The sequence below is a fragment of the Elgaria multicarinata genome, chromosome 11, assembly GCF_023053635.1.
Source record: "Elgaria multicarinata webbii isolate HBS135686 ecotype San Diego chromosome 11, rElgMul1.1.pri, whole genome shotgun sequence".
In the NCBI taxonomy this organism is placed as follows: domain Eukaryota; kingdom Metazoa; phylum Chordata; class Lepidosauria; order Squamata; family Anguidae; genus Elgaria; species Elgaria multicarinata.
The window spans coordinates 38,886,371-38,909,079 of NC_086181.1; the positions used below are offsets into that span (position 1 = coordinate 38,886,371).

The 22,709-nt window shown below is 42.6% G+C and overlaps 1 protein-coding gene across 1 annotated transcript; it reads left to right on the forward strand.

Annotated features, from left to right (window-relative positions):
* The first annotated feature begins 5,635 nt into the window (after window positions 1-5,635).
* LOC134405808 (vomeronasal type-2 receptor 26-like) lies at window positions 5,636-17,838 on the forward strand. The gene is made up of 6 exons (XM_063137059.1): window positions 5,636-5,886; window positions 6,955-7,246; window positions 8,832-9,716; window positions 10,101-10,328; window positions 15,275-15,383; window positions 16,937-17,838. The coding sequence occupies exons 1-6, from the start codon at window positions 5,636-5,638 to the stop codon at window positions 17,836-17,838; spliced, it is 2,667 nt and encodes an 888-aa protein (XP_062993129.1).
* The last annotated feature ends 4,871 nt before the right edge of the window (window positions 17,839-22,709 follow it).

Genomic DNA, 22,709 nt, shown 5'->3' on the forward strand with positions numbered 1-22,709 from the left:
AGCCTCAGTACTGACTCCACAACAAACGTTTCGAGGTGAGCTGCAAAGATGGGTGTCCAGCCAGGAGTTCCAAGAGACAGTCAAGCAGAAGGGCTGCTCCTGTGACTACTATTGACAAGCATTGAAATTGAACAAACATTGAAACACTACTCTGCTTCTTAGGACAAAAGGAGAAAAGTTTTGGGTGTATTTCAGAAAAGATAATGATTGAAGGCTCCCTTTTGAAAAGGGTGGCCATAGACACTCCACGGGTCAATTGGTGAAAAGGATCACAAGAAAGCACATGGCTCCCGGCATTCTGGAGTGACACTGTCTTCATTGTAACCTAATGTGGGCAGTTTAGCACACTGAACGGCTCTGTAAACAAGGAAAACTATGCCCACTTCCTGTTTGATTCCACTCTGGAGGTCACTGTGGATCATTCTGAAGCTACAGCACAGTTGTTGTTGCACTGCGAATCACAACAAAATTGTTGTAACATTTGACAAATTTCTTTGTTTCACAGCTTACCTGCTTTCTTTAATCTCTTCCCAGATGTAGGGATGTCAAGTACTCAAAACTTTAGACAATTTTATTATTTTTCATTGGTGCAATGAAAGTATTACATTAAAATGGATTTTGGAATTTTGCAAAGGGCCAACATGCTGTTATTTCCTAGATTTTTTAAGGTCTGTCCACCACAGTTTGTTTATTTATTTATTTGTTTATTACATTTTTATACCGCCCAATAGCTGAAGCTCTCTGGGCAGTTCACAAAAATTAAAACCATAACAAATCAAACAACAGGTTAAAAGCACAAATACAAAATACAGTATAAAAAGCACAACCAGGATAAAACCACACAGCAAAATTGATGTAAGATTAAAATAGAGTTAGAACAGTTAAATTTAAATTTAAGTTAAAATTAAGTGTTAAAATACTGAGAGAATAAAAAGGTCTTCAGCTGACACAGTTCACAGTGACGGTTCAGCTGGCACAGTCCTCAATTGGCACAGTTCACAGATTTCAGTCAGTAATGCTGGGCATGTTTCGCTTGGAGAAGAGAAGATTGAGGGGAGACATGATAGCACTCTTCAAATACTTAAAAGGTTGTCACACAGAGGAGGGCTAGGATCTCTTCTCGATCCTCCCAGGACACAGAATAATGGGCTCAAGTAAAAGGAAGCCAGATTCCAGCTGGACATCAGGAAAAACTTCCTGACAGTTAGAGCAGTACGACAATGGAATCAGTTGTTTCCATTGTCGTACCCCTTCCAACTCTGTGATTCTATGCAGGGCATCGGATACAAAGCCGAGTCCCGTCAATATTAAATGGGCCATAGGCTGTTGGAAATGCTAAAAGTTGCTTGTTAGACTAGAAAAGAAAATATTCATTTTAGAACATCCAGCATCCTATCATGCCACTTTAGACTTTCTCTTTAACTCCAATCAATTTCTCCCCAACTACAAATGTGACATTCAGAAAAATCTAATAGCAGTCATCGGGGGACTTAGCTCGGATATCTCCTCATGGATCTCAGACATCTTGGGTCTTTACAAGGTTCCACAGGTAGGATCAGCTCATGCCTTCCGCCTTTTGCCTGTACATCCAGAGGATTTCAAGCTTTTAGGATTTTCCTTTCAAGGAAAGTTCTTTGTGGACAGGGCTCTCCCTATGAGATGTTCTGGGTCCTACTTGACCTTTGAATGGTTCAGCTTGTTTATCGAGTGGGCTTGGAGAATTAGGACCAGGTCTAGCAATTCTATACATTATTTGGACAATTTCCTGTTTGCAGGGAGTTCGCAGTCCAATCAATGTAAGATCTTCATGGAAGAATTCGAGGCCTTAGCAGAGGAACTGGGAGTCCCGTTAGCACAGGAGAAGACAGAGGGCCGCACCACTGCTTTGTCCTTCCTTGGAATCCACATTGATTCTGTCCAGCAATCCTGTAATCTCCCAAAGGAGATATTAGGGACTTTGAGGGATTTAGTAGATGCAGCACACGCTGCCAAGGAAGTGACTCTGCGTCAGTTGCAAGAGTTAGTCGGGCACCTCAATTTTGCCTGCAGAGTAGTTGCTCCAGGGTGCGCCTTCCTTAGGCGCTTATGTGATGCTCTGAAAGGGGCTAAACGGCCCCTTCATCGCATTAGGGTTTCTGCTGATATGCGGGCAGACCTCGAGGCCTGGTTGACCTTCCTTCAGAGTTATAACAGAATATCTTTCTGGAGATAAGAAATTTTGTTGGAATCACAGTTTCAAGTTAGGTCAGATGCCTCCGGAGCTTTGGGATTTGGCATTATCTTTAAGGACTGCTGGTGTGCCCAGCAGTGGCCTAGAAAGTGGAGAGAGTCCGACATATGCCATAACTTGACCTTTTTGGAACTGTTTCCAATTGTGGTTGCAATTTGGCTATGGGCGGAGCTGCTTTCTTCAGCTTCAGTACACTTTTGGTGTGATAATATGGCCACTGTTCATGTGATAAATTCATTGACATCCAAGAATCGCAGGGTTATGAGATTAGTGAGGGCCATGACTTTTCGTTGCTTACAGAATAATGTGATATTTTATGCACGCCATATTCATGGACTCGATAATGGACTCGCGGATGCTTTGTCGTGTAACCAGATGTCCAGATTCCAGGAGTTGGCACCAACAGCAAGGCAGTCCCCAGATCCCATGCCCAAGGTGCTTTGGGATCTTGGAGATCTGAAGCTTTCGAAGCAATGAAGATGTCAGTGGCCCCCAGAACTCATGCCCTATACCAAAGATCAGGTAGGGAATTCGGCGCCTTTAGGTTAAAAAGTGAGCTTCCTGACATCTGGCCCATACCTATTGACCATCTTCTGGAATACTACATTGCATCACAAGGGTAATTCTGCTAGGACGATAAGACGGAAGTTAGCTGGCCTATCTTTCAAAGCAAAGATTAATGGTTTGGAAGATACAACAGCTGATTTCAGGGTGCGTAAGATGCTAGAAGGTAGGACAAGGGTTAACCCACCGATAGCTGACCAGCGTAGGCCTGTTCCCCCCGGAATTCTCCTTGGGCTTCATGCCCAATGGGCTAAATTGTGTTTTTCTAATTTCGGGCAATGTTTGTACCATGCCACAGCTCTTACAGCATTTTTCGGGGCTTTAAGAGTAAGCGAAATATTGGCTGGGTCTAAGAAAGACACTTCTCAGAGAGCCCTTCAATGGGATGATCTCCAAGTAGACAGTAACAAGGTTCGCCTTCATTTAAGGTAATCCAAAACTGACCAAAAAGGTCGTGGGGTTTGGGTGGACTTGGCTCCTGCATCCAGGGAGAAATTATGCCCAATAGCAGCTATCTTATCCTATTGCAAATTTAGGGGTAACTTCCAGGGTTTTCTCTTTTGTCACATGGATGGGAAACCTCTTACTAAATACCAATTTTGGGCGATTGAAAAACGTGCATTATCACAGATCGGTTTGAATGAGGTTCAGTTTAGAACCCATTCATTCAGGACTGGGGCAGCTTCCACAGCTGCATGTGCCTGCATGGACGAGGACAAGGTTAAAGCCATTGGCAGATGGCGATCCAAGGCATTTAGAACCTACGTGCATAGGTAGCCAGTTCAGATAATCAGATGTTAACAGTTGGTTGTTGTTTTAACAGATCTATGGAGGAGGCCAGACCCCATAAGAGTGGTGATTTGTGGGCACAGCATGGTGTTCTGGGCTTGTCGCAGAGTTTCTGGAGCGGCTGTTGGCCCACAACTGGCATTACAACCTGGAGCCACGGTCCAATGGATTGGGCGGCGTGGGCTCAGATGGGGAGGCCTTCTTCGTTTGCTGTTTTTTGATAAGGTTGTTTTTTGCCCACCACAGGTTCTGGTTATACACCTGGGGGGCAACGATCTTGGGCTCCTAAAAGGGAAGGCACTGATTTTACAGGCCCAAGCAGACTTTGAGGTAATATGGAGACGTTGACCAGATACAAGGATTGTATGGTCCAACATGTTACCGAGACACCAGTGGCGTGAAGGAAATGACGCCCAGGGCTTAAATAGGGCAGTCAAAAAAGTTAATAGGGAAATAAGGATATGTTTTCAAGGCAGGCAGGGATAGGTCATCCCTCATCCTGCTATAACTGTTGACAGGCACGAGTTATACAGGGTCGATGGAGTGCATCTCTCTGATGTTGGAAATGAGATTTTCCTGCAGGATCTCCATGTGGGTTTGCGGTACTATTTCCCTGGGTGGGGGAAGTGAACCTAAGCTGAGACTTGGTTCACTTCATTGGCAGGGATGTGCGGGAATTGCATAGTTTAGCTAGGATGGTAAGCACACCGACACCTGTTTGGGTGATTGGCATATCCAGACGGCCTGCTCCGTGGGGCTCCGCGGCTTACGTGTCAGGATATGGTATGCCTTTGGAGACCCTCTTGTTTCATCTACTCACTATCGTTATGGCAGCGAGCTTGGGTGGAACAGGGTGGTATCCCCACACTTACATAAGTGACTGATAAGCAAGGAGCCGGGTTAACTGGCTGCTCGCTTTGAGTGTGGCTTGCCCATATGGACAGGCAGTATGGCCTGAGTTATGATTAATTCCCGCACAGTCACATGAAGATCCAGGGAGGGTTGATTTCTCCGGTTAATGTTAAATAAACAGGCCCAAGTTGAATCCAAGCTCTGTGTCTGTGTGTTATTTACTGCTTCATCCTCCAACACGCAACCAGCAAGCATCCTACATATTCATCATGTGCTGTTATTTTAAAATTAATTACAGTTCTAGTGCAGGATTTGTCTTGTTAGATTTACATTTGCCCTTTGATTTACATTTTCAAAAACAGGAAAAGGTCTGTTATAGGAGGAATGGAATTCCTATTCCAAGCATGCTCCCTTCCATTCTAAGAGTCACTGTGCATCATCCTCAATGTACCTACTTATGTGAACTCTCTTATTCACCTAAGCCAGATCTACACTAAGCAGGGTATGACACTTTGAAAACAGCTTTAAAACTGTATAAGGAGGGTGTCCTGGGCCCCAACAGTTGTCACTGCTGTTATAAACTGTTTGAAAGCAGTAGTGTAGACCCTGCTTTAGTAAAGTATAGGACATTTCCTGCCTTGGCATGGGTTGGACTAGATGACCTTTGAAGTCCCATCCAACTCCATGATTCCACCTACTATTTCCTTCCTCACCATTCTGAAGCAACACAGCGTAGCAGGGAGATCACACAAACATGTTGATTCCAGCACTTCTGCTACTGATGTTGCATCATGGAGGCCAAAATCATTGCAGAAGTACTCATCTCCCCTGCAATTATCACAATTGCTATAATTGATTTACCAACTCAAAAAGCTTTCTAGGAAAAAGAAAATCACCAAGCAAGTCTGAAATATGTATAAGTCCCCCAATGGCCCATTGATTGCTAAGAATCATGAGAAGAGGGAACCAGGGCTCTGTCTTTTGGATCGCTTTCCCTCTTCCATTGCACACCTCAAGATTCAGATGGTGGTGCTCTATTGGCACTCAAGGGTTGCTCTTGTTGCACTTTTGAACATCAGGATTCAGAGGGCACACTTCTCTTCACTCAGACCCATTTTCAGAATCTGCTGCCATTCACCTTGTTCAAGTCCTACTGATGGTAGCAACCATGTTGATGTAGAAAGAGACACAGGAGCCCCGATGCGTGGAGGGGACTTTGACACGAGGATGGTGTTGCTGTTGCTCCTGCTGCTGCTCCTTCTGTTGCTGCCAAACGTGGTGTGGAAAGTGCACGCCATGAAGTGCAGTGGAAATCAGCCTCCCTACATTCCAAAAGAGTGGTACCAGCCAGGGGATCTCTTCGTCGGTGGGGTGACATCTCATCTCCATTACTTGCCCCCCAAAGTGTCATTCCTCAGACATCCTTCTAAGGAGAAGATAAACTTTCCCATGTAAGGAATTCTCCTTCTACACCTTTTCCCAAATTATCTCTGTTTTTATTTTGGTGATTCTTTAGATTTGTATGGCAGACTGCAAAGCACTTATAGTCTTAGTAAGTAATGGGAGTAGATCTTTGTAAAGAAACAGAAGGATGGAGTGCTGCTGGATGGGATCCCTTCTTCCACAGGGTGATATGACATGTTGACACCTCCTTCATCCATTTTTGAAAAGAAGATGTGTAATAATTAGTAGAACTAGGACCCCAGCAGCTGGTGCTCACAGGCTTATTGTTTCAGATACTGGAGGCAGCACATAAACTTCAATAGTAGTAGCCATTGATAGCCTTCTCCTCCAGTTATTTATCAAAACTCCTTTTAAAGCCATCCGAATTAGTGACCATCACTACATCTTGTGGTAGTGAACTCCATAATTTAACTATGCACTGTGTGAAGAAGTGCTTCCTTTTATTTGTCCTGACTCTCCCACCAATCAGCTTCATGGGATGACCCACGGTTCTAGTATTTTGAAATTGGAGAAAAATGTCTCCCTATCCCCATTCTCCACATTATGCATAATGTTGTACACTTTTATCATGTCTCCCCTTATCCTTCTTTTTTCCAAGCGGAACAATCCCAGCTTCTGTAACCTTCCCTCATAGGGGAGAAGCTCCAGCCCCTTAATCACTTTAGTTGACATTTTCTGCACTTTTTCCAGCCCTATAATATCCGTTTTTTAGGTGTGGTGACCAGAACTGTACGCAGTATTCGGTGTGGCTGCACCATAGATTTGCATAAAGGCATTGTGATACTCGCAGTTTTATTCTCAATTCCTTTTCTTAGAATGCCTAACGTGGAGTTTGCCTTCTTTACACTGGCCACACACTAGGTGGACATTTTCATCGAGCTTTCCACCAAAACTCCAAGATTTCTTTCCTCTTTGATCACCACCAGCTCAGATCCCACCAGGTTATACTTAAAGTTGGGGGGGGGGGGGGTTTGCAGCAACGTGCATCACCATACACTTGTTTATCTTGTGCACCACTTAACTCTCCTATGAAACAGCATGTTACCTTTTTGCAGGGTGTCGACAAAGTTCTACCAGCATGTCCTGGCTTTGGTGTTTGCCATAGATGAGATCAATGACAATCCCAAGATCCTGCCCAATGTCACTCTTGGGTTCCACATCTATGACAGCTACACTGATTCAAAGAGGACCTATCGTGCCACTTTAGACTTTCTCTTTAACTCCCATCAGTTTCTCCCCAACTACAAATGTGACATCCAGAAAAATCTAATAGGAGTCATCGGGGGACTTAGTTCTGATGCCTCCTCGCGAATCGCAGACATCTTAGGTCTTTACAAGGTTCCACAGGTAGGATCAGCTCATGGTGATTCCTCCAGACTCCTCTGTAATTCATTCTTTGGTAGGATAGAAATATCTGGAGGAATCTTCTACCAGTTGTGCATCTCTATGTATATTTATATATGTAAAATGTGGGGGATGTTTTTCTGCAAAGAAGTAAGTTGGAGACAGTGGCAGCACAAGAAAAATATTCATTGGCGGGGGGCAAAGAAAGGGGAAATTACATTTCACATCAATCAGAATTTGGGTTCATCAGTAAGTCTAGAGTAATCTCACACAGGGACACATTTCATAGCATATATGTTGAATTGGGGGTGTGCACAGCCCTACTACATAGGTACTCCAGTAGAACTTAATTAAGGGTACAGATTATTTGTACAGCTCAACCTGGGTTGAATGAACACATATATGAGCATGAATTTACGAATGCATGATAACACAAAGAGGGACCATGGCTTCACACATATTTCTGCCTTCAGGAATGAAAATCAGCCCATGGGTCCCAATCCCGATGTTTTTCCCCACCACATAGAAAGGAAAAGCAGGTTTGGGAAACCTTATACTACATTTCAGCTTTCAAAAAGGTGGTGTGATGTCCTGTTCATTATAATTTCCTGATCTGTGAGTTCCATCCCACAAATTCCCTGAAGGCCGAATTTCATGTTACTTTCCTGATGTAGCTTTTTCATCTTTGTTCAATTAAAGTTAAATACTGGGACTTAATACGGATCAGGATCCTAAATTAAGGATAGTGGGTTTTAACCCTTTGCCTGCTATTTACATTAAAGCTTTTTGGGTAATGTGAATTGGAGGGATGAAGGGGCCTGATCCAAGTTGGGACTACAGTGGGGGCAAAGGATGCAAATCTCACTAGCCTTCCCTATGCTAGAGTCCCAATCCATGTACTAACATATAGAGCGTCATCACACAGGCATTTCATGACGGACCCTTCTCCACCTCCACTTTTGACTCTCATAAACCAAGACCACATGGCCCATTCAGGAGGCATTTTTTGTCGTGCCACTTCTCCTTCACACAGCAAGGGATTGTGCTGCATTCCATTATTTTTAAGGGGGGGAATAGATTAAAAGAGGTATGTTTTGCAATGGAAAAATGAGCTGTAGGAGTGGGAGGTAGACAACGATGTGTAAAGGACACACGTATATCCATAAGTGGGCAGTAGCGAGTGTGTGATAAAAAGCTTGTCTGATGAACCTCACAGTCTAACCTTGTGAGGTAACATCCCATGCTGAAAGGGAACAGCCCCCTCTAAGAGAATTTCTCTCAAGTGCTTGATGTACTTACAGCATTTTAGCTTCAGAGTGAAACTAATCGTCTGTTTTCTGCTGTAGGCTTATATGGGGCAAAAAAAAACCACCCCTCTTTAATCGGTGTGACAAGCTGCTCAATACATCACCAGACCAATGCATGACACCCCTCCTTCACAAGAATGAATACCATACACAGCTATTTTTCACCAAACTTTGCAACCTGTATTCAATATGCTAAGCTGTATGTACTAAGGTAAAAAGGACATTCTGAAATGTCATTCTTTCTCTCTTTTTCTTTGCTTCTCTTTCCTTCCTTGTTTTAGGTTTCATATGGCTCATTTAAGTCTGCAGTGAAAGAACAAACCAATTCCCCTTCCTTTTACCGCATTGTCCCTAATGCAGACCTGCAATACCAAGGACTTGTCCAGTTATTTCAGCATTTCAGATGGAACTGGGTTGTACTCATGGCTACGAAGGATGAGGGAGGAGATAATTTCTTGCAGGTCATGGAGTCTCTGCTTTTGCAGAACAGAATCTGTTCAACATTCACAGAAAGATTTGAAAAAAATGTTTATCTCCATGATATGCATAAAATCATCTTTGAAAAATTGGGACTTTTGCAAACTCTCATGGAGAGCAAAGCCAATGCGGTTGTTATACATGGAGAATCTTCAGCCATAACATGGTTGGAATTTTTAATATATGGAAGCAGGATGCTTCCACTAATTTTTCCTCAGAATAAGGAGAGGTTCTCTGCAGCAAAAGTATGGATAACGACAGCCCAAATTGATTTCATAATGAATACCTTAGTAATACTTGGTGGATTTGATATACAATTCCTCCATGGTGCCATCTCCTTTACAATTCCATCAATGGAGCTTCAAGGCTTCCAAGAATTTCTTCAGCTTGTAAATCCTTTCTGGGAAAAAGAAGACGGTTTTGTTCATGATTTCTGGGAACAAGCATTTTGTTGTTCATTTTCACCCTCAATTGTGAGTCTCATAGGTGGAACATGTACCGGAGAGGAGATGCTGGAGAGTCTTCCTGGAGGTGTTTTTGATATGAACATGAGCGGCCACAGCTACAGTATCTACAATGCTGTCTACACTGTGGCACAAGCCTTACACACCTTCTACATGGCTAGAGTCAACCACAGAACAATGGAGAGTGGAGAAAGATTGTTTCCTGAGAATGTAGAACCCTGGCAGGTAACATTTTCACAATGACAGAAGTCAACAGTCATGGTGTAATTTTTGGTCTATCGAGTGACATGCTGTAGCCAGAATCCTAAAAACTAACCTATGTTATGTCAATGAGGTAGGTAGCACCTATATCTTTTCTTTTTCTTATATTTGGGGTGGGGGTCTTATATGTTATTTCGTAGATAGGCAGGGTATAAATTGAATAAATAAGTAATAATAATAATAATAATAATAATAATAATAATAATAATAATAATTTATTGGGATTCCTTGTGCAGGAGTGGTATGTTTAATACTTCTTTCCCAAGCCATGAAACCTATTTGAACAATCTTCATGAGAATATTACAACATTTTCTAAACCCTTTGATTGGCTTTCTCTCTCCATCTAGCTCCACTCATTGATTCAGACAATCTCATTCAACAACACTGCTGGAGATGAAATTACATTTAATGAACATGGAGAATTTGAAGGGGGATTTGATATTACAAACTTTGTCACCTTCCCAAATAAGTCCTGTGTCAGGGTCAAAGTGGGAAGGCTGGATCCTCATGCTCCTCCAGGCAAAGGACTCACCATTAATGAGGACAGAATCAAATGGCACCGAGACCTGACTCAGGTGGGGAAAGAAGTGCATTTCTTTACACAAGGCACAATTAATTCAAAATTCATTGGTACACTGTAGTGGGAAAGAGGAGAAATGGCTTTTTCAAAGGGCCAAATCAATATATGGTGGGTAAAGATTGCACTTGAAAAAGACCCAACGTAACAAATATTCAACATCTGACAGGACAAGTTTTGATTTTGGCCATTTCTACACCTGCCTTTTCCTCCCGGGATCATCCAGGGATCATTCATGTGCATCCAAATGAAACACAGGGGATCCCGGGAGTAGACAGGCATGATCCCTCCATTTTCCTGGGATAATCCTTAGGTGTAGAAAGGGACTATGATGCACTAGTGGTGTTACCCATTGGTACATTCATGTGAAATCTGAGAAGGACTAAGTATGGAAATTCAAATATTGTAGAGTTCATGCAGTGTTTGGTGAACTGGATATAACTCTAAATGAATGCACCACCTGTGCACTTAGTTATCTAATATTCCATGACTTTTGCCTTCCTGTTTCCTGGTCGATAATTTATATGTGTCATGGGCTCGCCAAACGTTTTCTTAATACTAACCTCTTGCAATACTTTTTGGACAGATGCCACCTCTTTCTCTGTGCAATATCTACTTGAAGAATTTTTTTTTCATTGTCAATTTTACTGAATATGTGTAAGCATTGGGTTATAAGAGTTCGTTGGCATAGCATAGCGAATGAAGCTTTGGGTGGCATAGAATGGGTTTAAATGGATGTACAAGTGATGGGGAAATGATTTAATATTAATGGGGCAAGGAGGCATGCACACATAAAACAGTGTATCAATGGTTAGATACTTTGGTGTAGATAAGGCCTGATGAAATATGATTTGGAAATATGATTTGATATTGCTCAAGACATTAGTCATAAGAACTTGTGACTTGTACCAACTGTATGTGTTCCTGTTAAAGGAACTATGTGAAAGGTTCAGGCTGATGAAAAGATAGAGTTGTGGTTTAAAAAATCCTGAAGAACTGAGAAGGAAGCCACATAGTTGACCAGTTGAAAAGCAAGAGTACTGTAAATCAGAAGGGATGGAACATTCTGGGAAGAGGATGATCTAAATTGATGATGTGGACCAATAGACTTAGAATAAGTATTAGGAGGGAGATCTTTGTCTTTGAGAAGGGTATTTAAGTCTGAACACGAAGGAGAAATTTCTTTGAGCCAAGTTGCTAGGCCTAAGACCAAGGTCTTCCTTGAGAAAACCAGTTTTGTCATTGGGAGAGGGTGTTTGTCTGTGTTTCTCTTAGTAAAGATCTTGTTCTTCATGAATCTTCCAGACTGATGAGTATATATCCTTTTAATTTGCTTGGCTGAATGGAGGTTTGTGTGTCTGTGTAACTTTCTTAAATTGTTTTAATAAATGCTTTAAAGTAGGGGTGTGCACGGACCCCCCACTCCGCTTCACTTCCAGATCTGCGATTTTCAGATCGGGCCGCTTCGCCCCGCCCGCACTCTGCCCATGTCCGCTCCGCTCCGCTCGGAGCTCCGGATCCGGATCGGAGCTCCGTTTTTTCCCCCCATAGGCTTGCATTGAAAGCTAAAAAGTATACAACTTTTTTCTGTGAAAGTTAGAAACCTCACGTTTGGCACCATGACACCTCATGGGGGTATACACATGCACGCCAAGTTTCAAGGGAATCCCATCATCCCCTGATTTTTGGGGAATTTTTGAAAATCGGGCACCCCATTCACACCCCTTTCCATAGCTCCGTCAATTTGCACGCTAAAAATCTCAAACTCACCGCCATGAGATCTTATCCAGGGACACACACGCATGCCCAGACTCAAGGCAGTCCCATCATCCCCTGATTTTTGGCGCGGCTATAACCTCTAACGCACCACCCATAACCCTAATTCACACCCCTTTTGATAGCTCCGTCAATTTGCATGTTAGAAACCTCAAACTCAGCACCATGATAGCTTATCCATGTGTCCACATGGACGCCAAGTTTCAAGGCAATCCCATCATCCCCTGATTTTTGGGGAATTTTTGAAAATCGGGAACCCCATTCAGACCCCTTGGGATAGCTCCGTCAATTTGCATGTTAGAAACCTCAAACTCGGCACCATGATAGCTTATCCATGTATCCACATGGACGCCCAGACTCAAGGCAATCCCATAATTCCCTGATTTTTGGCGCGGCTTAACTCACCCCAAATTGTCCCATTCTACAACTATGTCAATTTGCATGTTAGAAACCTCAAACATGGCACCATGATATCTTATCCATGTGTCCATATGGACGCCAAGTTTCAAGGCAATCCCATCATCCCCTGATTTTTGGGGAATTTTTGAAAATCGGGCACCCCATTCACACCCCTTTCCATAGCTCTGTCATTTTGCATGTTAGAAACCTTAAACTTGGCACCATGAAAGCTAATCCATGTGTCTAATCCTACTGTTTGTAGGGAAATGGGACAAGAAGTGTGTGTATGCTTTGCCCAAACAGGATTTGAAATGCTCAATCAGTGGCTGTTGCACTTCACAAACAGTGCACTGCACACACAGCACACTCATACAATCACACAGTCACACACAGAGTCCAAGTAACAGAGAGAAGAAATAGAGAATTTTTTTTTTTTTTTGGTATTTTTTTGTATTTTTTGGTATATAGAAGGAAGGAAGATGAAACACAGTCAGGCTTTAAGAGAGGGGAGGGGGGGACAACCAACCAACCAACTAAACAAACACACACTCCAAAGTTTAAAAATAAAGTTTATATTAAATCAAAGTAAGGGAAAAACACAGAGCAAACTAAGCTAAAAGTCAGAAAGAAGCAAACAAACACACACACACACGCCAAGCTAAATCCTAATCTATCTCCAAAGTCCAAACACAGCAGCAGCACCTATAACTAACTCCTCTCTCCACGAACCCACAAAGAGACAGAAAGGAGAAAGGTCTCAGGGTGGCTCTGACTTAGTCCCCCCTTCCAACGCTGGGATTGGAGGATGCTTCATGAGGTGATCACTTCTCATCAGGATTGGGAGTTGAATATGCCTGTCATCGCTTCAAATAAACCCCGCCGCGCCGCAGCCGGGTTTACCCTACCGTTTGTATTGTAAATGTACCCGATTTTTTAAAAAAACATAGCACACGAACCAAAGGACACAGAAAGTTGAGAGTAGTCTCAAAATGACCCCCATCCACGACTGTCTAAGCACAAGAATTTTCAGAATGATAGCTTAAAAAACAACCCAGTTATCCCCGATTCTTTTCCGCAATGCAATCCTATGGGCGAAAACTGCCGTTTGACCCGCGCTGTCCGTTTGTTGAACCGATTTTTTAAAAAATATAGTATGCGACCCACACGACGCAGAGAGGTGAGAGTAGTCTCAAAATGATCCCCATCCTCGACTGTCTAAGCACAAGAATTTTCAGAACAACCCAGTTATCTATGGGCGAAATGTTTCAAGATGGCGATCGGAGCGCTCCGCGGAAAGAGAAGCGCTCCGAAAATGGTCGCTTCTCTTTGCCTTGCTTCTAGGGGTCCGCGGTTCTCTTCTACTCCGCCTCTGGGCAAGGCGGAGCAGGCCAATTCGGTCCTGCTTCTGCGCTTCTAATAGGAGCGGAGCACATGCCTATTTTAAAGCTCTAACACTTCCATTGAGTTTGTGAGTCTGAGGCCTCATCTACACCAAGCAGGATAACGCACTATGAAAGCAGTATATAAAAGGCAGGAGCTACACAAAGCAGGATATAGCAGTATGAAAGCGGTGTATGGTATGGGTCAATGGGCCCAAACTGTTGTCAGTGTTCTTCAATACCACTATTAGGCAGCGGTGTGGCTCCTGCCTTTATATACCGCTTCCATAATGGAATGTCCTGCTTGGTGTAATGAGCCCCCGTTACAAGAAAAAAGAGTAGAAGAAAGGAAAGATGATGTTGCTCCTCATTACCTTCATGAGAATTCTGAGACTGGTGTGGGATGAAATGCTAAACTACTTGTATCCTAGATCAGATTAGGAATGGAAGTTTTAAAAGGGTGACCATATGAAAAAGAGGACAGGGCTCCTGTATCTTTAACAGTTCCACAGAAAAGGGAATTTCAGCAGGTGTCATTTGTATATATGGAGAACCTGGTGAAATTTCCTCTTCATCATGCATTGGTTATTTCTCGGTTGGACTACTGCAACCTTCTTCTCACTGGCCTTCCTTCTTCTCACATCAGTCCGTTGGTTTCTGTTCACCACTCTGCTGCTAAGATCATCTTCTTGGCTCGCCGCTCTGACCATGTAACTCCACTTCTGAAATCTCTTCATTGGGTTCCAATTCACTTCAGAATCCAATATAAACTTCTCCTGTTGACCTACAAAGCTTTTCACTGTCCAGCTCCTTCCTATCTCTCCTCTCTCATCTCACACTATTGCCCCGCTCATGCTCTTCGCATCTCTGATGCCATGTTTCTCGCCTGCCCAAGGGTCACTACTTCCCTTGCTTGTCTTCGTCCATTTTCTTCTGCTGCCCCTTATGCCTGGAACGCTCTTCCAGAACATTTGAGAACTCCAAGTTCAACCGCAGCTTTTAAAGCTCAGCTAAAAACTTTTCTTTTTCCTAAAGCTTTTAAAACTTGATTTTGTTCTGACTTTATACTGTTAGTTTTACCCTACCCAGTGCCTGTTTACCCTACCCTGTGCCTGTTTGCATTCTCTTCCCCCTCCTTATTGTTTTATTATGATTTTATTAGAATGTAAGCCTATGTAAGCCTATGCGGCAGGGTCTTGCTATTTACTGTTTTACTCTGTACAGCACCATGTACATTGATGGTGCTATATAAATAAATAAATAATTAATAATAATAATAATAATAATAATAATAATAATAATAATAATAATAGATCATCTGAAGTGAAATGAATTCCTCAAACATCAAGTTAATACTAAGCTCTTCGAATAGGTGCCACCTCTTTCTCAGTGTACTGACAACTGTCATCCGGGTTACAGCAAGAAAAAGATAGAGGGGGAGAAATTTTGCTGCTATGATTGTGCTCCATGTCCAGATGGGATGTTCTCAAACAAGAATGGTAGGACATATGGTATCACTGATACATATTACTGGCAAGCAACCCTTCTCCATGTTCTGTTGTCAATTACATTCTCAAGAGTTTTTGAAATCTTATGCATTGCAATTGATAGATGTAATTTCATTGACTTTTCCTCTTGTCCACCTTGACGGAAACAGTTTTAGAAACATAGATAACACATTTTAGCATTAATAAAAATAAAGTTCCCAGAAAATTCTAAAGGAGTAATAGCTGGTCCTCTATAATAGCAGGAAGAGATACCCTGCACCCCTAATGAAGAAAGAAGACACAGGAGCATATATGAAGAAGCCTCCCTTCTTCAAAGATACTTCAGGATGTTCGTCAAATTTTGGTTTCTCCTCTTCTTCCACTTGAACCTGCACTGAAACGGCCTACTGTTACTGAAACTGCCTAAGTATGACTGTCTGTGCTCCAGGTTGGAAAAGCCTCCAGCAGCAAAGCCAAACTAGGCTACTGGGGTGTTTCAAATCCTTCATGATTCTCAATAATAAGCAAGATATATAGAAAACTTGGATGGTACTGAGCTAATGATGGAAGTGAAAGAAGAGGATAAGAGACATGATTAGAAGCCATGCCATTCATCACCCTTGCTTCACAACGCACCTGGCTCTTAACAAGATTGCCTAAGAAATGGATGGGCAAAGCTTCTCTACCAGCCACCAAAGTTGCACTATTCTTTTTTAAACATATCCTCCAGTTGTTTTAGAGGTATCTTAGGCCCTTTCTACACCTAAGGATTATCCCAGGCAATTTTTTTATTCTCTCAGTATTTTAACACTTAATTTTAACTTAAATTTAAATTTTACTGTTCTAACTCTGTATTTTAATCTTATATCAATTTTGTTGCGTGGTTTTATCCTGGCTGTGCTTTTTATACTGTATTTTGTAATTTTGCTTTTAACATGTTGATTTTTTTATTATGGTTTTAATTTTTGTGAACCACCAAGAGAGCTTCAGCTATTGGGCGGTATAGAAATGTAATAAATAAATAAATAAATAAATAAATCCCTGCCTGCTCCTGAGATCCAATGTGTGTCATTTGGATGCACAGGGATGATCCCGGGACGATCCCGGGAAAAAGGCAGGTATACAAATGGCCTTAAAACCCTTAAAGCAATGTTTTACCTATCCTATTAGTAGCTTTAATGTAGAGCTGGGGATCCATGCATACTTAGATAAACCATAATGAAGATTTCATGAGATGTAAAAGCTTGAAAGAAAAGTAAATGGCTGGGCCAAGGTCATCTCTCATAGAACGAGTTTGCTTGAAAAGTTGAAGGGATATAAAAATATTTAAATCACCCGATATTTAGATGATATTATACACAGGCCACACTACTCTAAAACAAAAGGTTAATGAAAAAATACCAGAATTGTAAATTCATTTAAAAGTATGTTATGCAAAGGTTTTCATATCCTACCAATGTATTTAAAAAACAAACTTGGTGACCTGAAATGGCTTAGCCGAGAAAGGCAGTACTTAACTTTTAAAAAAAGTTCTTTATTATTATTTTTTTATGTTTGTTTTTCAGATACGGAAATTTGTGTCAATTGTCCAAATGGTTACTATCCAAACAAATTCAAGAATGAATGCATTCCTAAAATTCCAAATTTCCTAGATTTCAAAGACACTTTGGCCAGCATTTCCATGTTTTCTGTACTTTTCTGGTCTCTCATCACAGCTCTGGTGCTTGGCATCTTCATTAGGCACCGGGACACTGCCATAGTCAAAGCAAATAACCGAAGTCTCACCTACGTCCTCCTCCTCTCCCTCCTCTTGTGTTTCAACTCTTCCTTGCCCTTCATTGGAAAGCCTAAAAAGGGGACCTGCCTTCTTCGACAAACTGCTTTTGGCATCATCTTCTCTGTGTCCCTTTCTACCATCTTGGCAAAAACGATCTCTGTGGTTCTTGCATTCATGGCTACCAAACCAGGATCCCAGATAAGGAAATGGGTGGGGAAAAGACTAGCATATTCGATTATCCTCTCGTGTTCCAGTATTCAAGCAGGCATCTGTACTCTGTGGCTGGCAACTTCTCCCCCATTCCCAGATATAGACATGACTTCAGTGACTGAAGAAAATGTCCTGCTGTGTAATGAAGGGTCAGTCGTCATGTTCTACTTTGTTTTGGGTTACATGGGTCTCCTAGCTATTGTCAGCTTTACTGTGGCCTTCCTGGCCAGGAAGTTGCCTGACAGTTTTAATGAAGCCAAGTTCATCACCTTCAGCATGTTAGTCTTTTGCAGTGTGTGGGTGTCCTTTGTTCCAACCTACCTCAGCACAAGGGGAAAGTACATGGTGACTGTGGAGATCTTCTCCATCTTGGCTTCTAGTGCTGGGTTACTCAGCTGCATCTTTTTCCCCAAATGCTACATTATTGTCATGAGACCTGAGTTGAACACCAGAGAGCTCCTAATACGAAGAAAGGTGTAAATACAGGATTTATATTTTCATTGAAGGCCTTAGTATCCTTCCTACACAAGAACATAAACCTGAATTGTGATTAAAGTAGCATATCTAGATTTGACTGTGTGATATTTCCTATTCCAATCATTTTCTTCATGTACGTGAATAAATAAGTAATAATTAACCAATCCATGGAGCCATTTTTCTGTTTTAAATATATAATGAATGCTACAATTGTTTGAACATGATTACCATGCTTGCTTTGTCACATGTATACTTAGTAAACATTACAACTGTTTGAGGAATTAGCCCTATTTTCAAGTTGAGTCCACACTTTCAAAATATACCACTGCAGCACTGGCTAAATCTAAAGAGTAGGGTGAAACCAGCATTCCCTGGTATCATAGAGTTTTCAAGTCTGTAGAATCAGAAGGTCCTGGGGTCCAGGCATTGCTAAGCCTCAGTACTGACTCCACAACAAACGTTTCGAGGTGAGCTGCAAAGATGGGTGTCCAGCCAGGAGTTCCAAGAGACAGTCAAGCAGAAGGGCTGCTCCTGTGACTACTATTGACAAGCATTGAAATTGAACAAACATTGAAACACTACTCTGCTTCTTAGGACAAAAGGAGAAAAGTTTTGGGTGTATTTCAGAAAAGATAATGATTGAAGGCTCCCTTTTGAAAAGGGTGGCCATAGACACTCCACGGGTCAATTGGTGAAAAGGATCACAAGAAAGCACATGGCTCCCGACATTCTGGAGTGACACTGTCTTCATTGTAACCTAATGTGGGCAGTTTAGCACACTGAACGGCTCTGTAAACAAGGAAAACTATGCCCACTTCCTGTTTGATTCCACTCTGGAGGTCACTGTGGATCATTCTGAAGTTACAGCACAGTTGTTGTTGCACTGCGAATCACAACAAAATTGTTGTAACATTTGACAAATTTCTTTGTTTCACAGCTTACCTGCTTTCTTTAATCTCTTCCCAGATGTAGGGATGTCAAGTACTCAAAACTTTAGACAATTTTATTATTTTTCATTGGTGCAATGAAAGTATTACATTAAAATGGATTTTGGAATTTTGCAAAGGGCCAACATGCTGTTATTTCCTAGATTTGTTAAGGTCTGTCCACCACAGTTTGTTTATTTATTTATTTGTTTATTACATTTTTATACCGCCCAATAGCCGAAGCTCTCTGGGCAGTTCACAAAAATTAAAACCATAACAAATCAAACAACAGGTTAAAAGCACAAATACAAAATACAGTATAAAAAGCACAACCAGGATAAAACCACACAGCAAAATTGATATAAGATTAAAATAGAGTTAGAACAGTTAAATTTAAATTTAAGTTAAAATTAAGTGTTAAAATACTGAGAGAATAAAAAGGTCTTCAGCTGACACAGTTCACAGTGACGGTTCAGCTGGCACAGTCCTCAATTGGCACAGTTCACAGATTTCAGTCAGTAATGCTGGGCATGTTTCGCTTGGAGAAGAGAAGATTGAGGGGAGACATGATAGCACTCTTCAAATACTTAAAAGGTTGTCACACAGAGGAGGGCTAGGATCTCTTCTCGATCCTCCCAGGACACAGAATAATGGGCTCAAGTAAAAGGAAGCCAGATTCCAGCTGGACATCAGGAAAAACTTCCTGACAGTTAGAGCAGTACGACAATGGAATCAGTTGTTTCCATTGTCGTACCCTTTCCAACTCTGTGATTCTATGCAGGGCATTGGATACAAAGCCGAGTCCCGTCAATATTAAATGGGCCATAGGCTGTTGGAAATGCTAAAAGTTGCTTGTTAGACTAGAAAAGAAAATATTCATTTTAGAACATCCAGCATCCTATCGTGCCACTTTAGACTTTCTCTTTAACTCCAATCAATTTCTCCCCAACTACAAATGTGACATTCAGAAAAATCTAATAGCAGTCATCGGGGGACTTAGCTCGGATATCTCCTCATGGATCTCAGACATCTTGGGTCTTTACAAGGTTCCACAGGTAGGATCAGCTCATGCCTTCCGCCTTTTGCCTGTACATCCAGAGGATTTCAAGCTTTTAGGATTTTCCTTTCAAGGAATGTTCTTTGTGGACAGGGCTCTCCCTATGAGATGTTCTGGGTCCTACTTGACCTTTGAATGGTTCAGCTTGTTTATCGAGTGGGCTTGGAGAATTAGGACCAGGTCTAGCAATTCTATACATTATTTGGACAATTTCCTGTTTGCAGGGAGTTCGCAGTCCAATCAATGTAAGATCTTCATGGAAGAATTCGAGGCCTTAGCAGAGGAACTGGGAGTCCCGTTAGCACAGGAGAAGACAGAGGGCCGCACCACTGCTTTGTCCTTCCTTGGAATCCACATTGATTCTGTCCAGCAATCCTGTAATCTCCCAAAGGAGATATTAGGGACTTTGAGGGCTTTAGTAGATGCAGCACACGCTGCCAAGGAAGTGACTCTGCGTCAGTTGCAAGAGTTAGTCGGGCACCTCAATTTTGCCTGCAGAGTAGTTGCTCCAGGGTGCGCCTTCCTTAGGCGCTTATGTGATGTTCTGAAAGGGGCTAAACGGCCCCTTCATCGCATTAGGGTTTCTGCTGATATGCGGGCAGACCTCGAGGTCTGGTTGACCTTCCTTCAGAGTTATAACAGAATATCTTTCTGGAGATAAGAAATTTTGTTGGAATCACAGTTTCAAGTTAAGTCAGATGCCTCCGGAGCTTTGGGATTTGGCATTATCTTTAAGGACTGCTGGTGTGCCCAGCAGTGGCCTAGAAAGTGGAGAGAGTCCGACATATGCCGTAACTTGACCTTTTTGGAACTGTTTCCAATTGTGGTTGCAATTTGGCTATGGGCGGAGCTGCTTTCTTCAGCTTCAGTACACTTTTGGTGTGATAATATGGCCACTGTTCATGTGATAAATTCATTGACATCCAAGAATCGCAGGGTTATGAGATTAGTGAGGGCCATGACTTTTCGTTGCTTACAGAATAATGTGATATTTTATGCACGCCATATTCATGGACTCGATAATGGACTCGCGGATGCTTTGTCGTGTAACCAGATGTCCAGATTCCAGGAGTTGGCACCAACAGCAAGGCAGTCCCCAGATCCCATGCCCAAGGTGCTTTGGGATCTTGGAGATCCGAAGCTTTCGAAGCAATGAAGATGTCAGTGGCCCCCAGAACTCATGCCCTATACCAAAGATCAGGTAGGGAATTCGGCGCCTTTAGGTTCAAAAGTGAGCTTCCTGACATCTGGCCCATACCTATTGACCATCTTCTGGAATACTACATTGCATCACAAGGGTAATTCTGCTAGGACGATAAGACGGAAGTTAGCTGGCCTATCTTTCAAAGCAAAGATTAATGGTTTAGAAGATACAACAGCTGATTTCAGGGTGCGTAAGATGCTAGAAGGTAGGACAAGGGTTAACCCACCGATAGCTGACCAGCGTAGGCCTGTTCCCCCCGGAATTCTCCTTGGGCTTCATGCCCAATGGGCTAAATTGTGTTTTTCTAATTTCGGGCAATGTTTGTACCATGCCACAGCTCTTACAGCATTTTTGGGGGCTTTAAGAGTAAGCGAAATATTGGCTGGGTCTAAGAAAGACACTTCTCAGAGAGCCCTTCAATGGGATGATCTCCGAGTAGACAGTAACAAGGTTCGCCTTCATTTAAGGTAATCCAAAACTGACCAAAAAGGTTGTGGGGTTTGGGTGGACTTGGCTCCTGCATCCAGGGAGGAATTATGCCCAATAGCAGCTATCTTATCCTATTGCAAATTTAGGGGTAACTTCCAGGGTTTTCTCTTTTGTCACATGGATGGGAAACCTCTTACTAAATACCAATTTTGGGCGATTGAAAAACGTGCATTATCACAGATCGGTTTGAATGAGGTTCAGTTTAGAACCCATTCATTCAGGATTGGGGCAGCTTCCACAGCTGCATGTGCCTGCATGGACGAGGACAAGGTTAAAGCCATTGGCAGATGGCGATCCAAGGCATTTAGAACCTACGTGCATAGGTAGCCAGTTCAGATAATCAGATGTTAACAGTTGGTTGTTGTTTTAACAGATCTATGGAGGAGGCCAGACCCCATAAGAGTGGTGATTTGTGGGCACAGCATGGTGTTCTGGGCTTGTCGCAGAGTTTCTGGAGCGGCTGTTGGCCCACAACTGGCATTACAACCTGGAGCCACGGTCCAATGGATTGGGCGGCGTGGGCTCAGATGGGGAGGCCTTCTTCGTTTGCTATTTTTTGATAAGGTTGTTTTTTGCCCACCACAGGTTCTGGTTATACACCTGGGGGGCAACGATCTTGGGCTCCTAAAAGGGAAGGCACTGATTTTACAGGCCCAAGCAGACTTTGAGGTAATATGGAGACGTTGACCAGATACAAGGATTGTATGGTCCAACATGTTACCGAGACACCAGTGGCGCGAAGGAAATGACGCCCAGGGCTTAAATAGGGCAGTCAAAAAAGTTAATAGGGAAATAAGGATATGTTTTCAAGGCAGGCAGGGATAGGTCATCCCTCATCCTGCTATAACTGTTGACAGGCACGAGTTATACAGGGTCGATGGAGTGCATCTCTCTGATGTTGGAAATGAGATTTTCCTGCAGGATCTCCATGTGGGTTTGCGGTACTATTTCCCTGGGTGGGGGAAGTGAACCTAAGCTGAGACTTGGTTCACTTCATTGGCAGGGATGTGCGGGAATTGCATAGTTTAGCTAGGATGGTAAGCACACTGGCACCTGTTTGGGTGATTGGCATATCCAGACGGCCTGCTCCGTGGGGCTCCGCGGCTTACGTGTCAGGATAATGTATGCCTTTGGAGACCCTCTTGTTTCATCTACTCACTATCGTTATGGCAGCGAGCAGGGGTGGAACAGGGTGGTA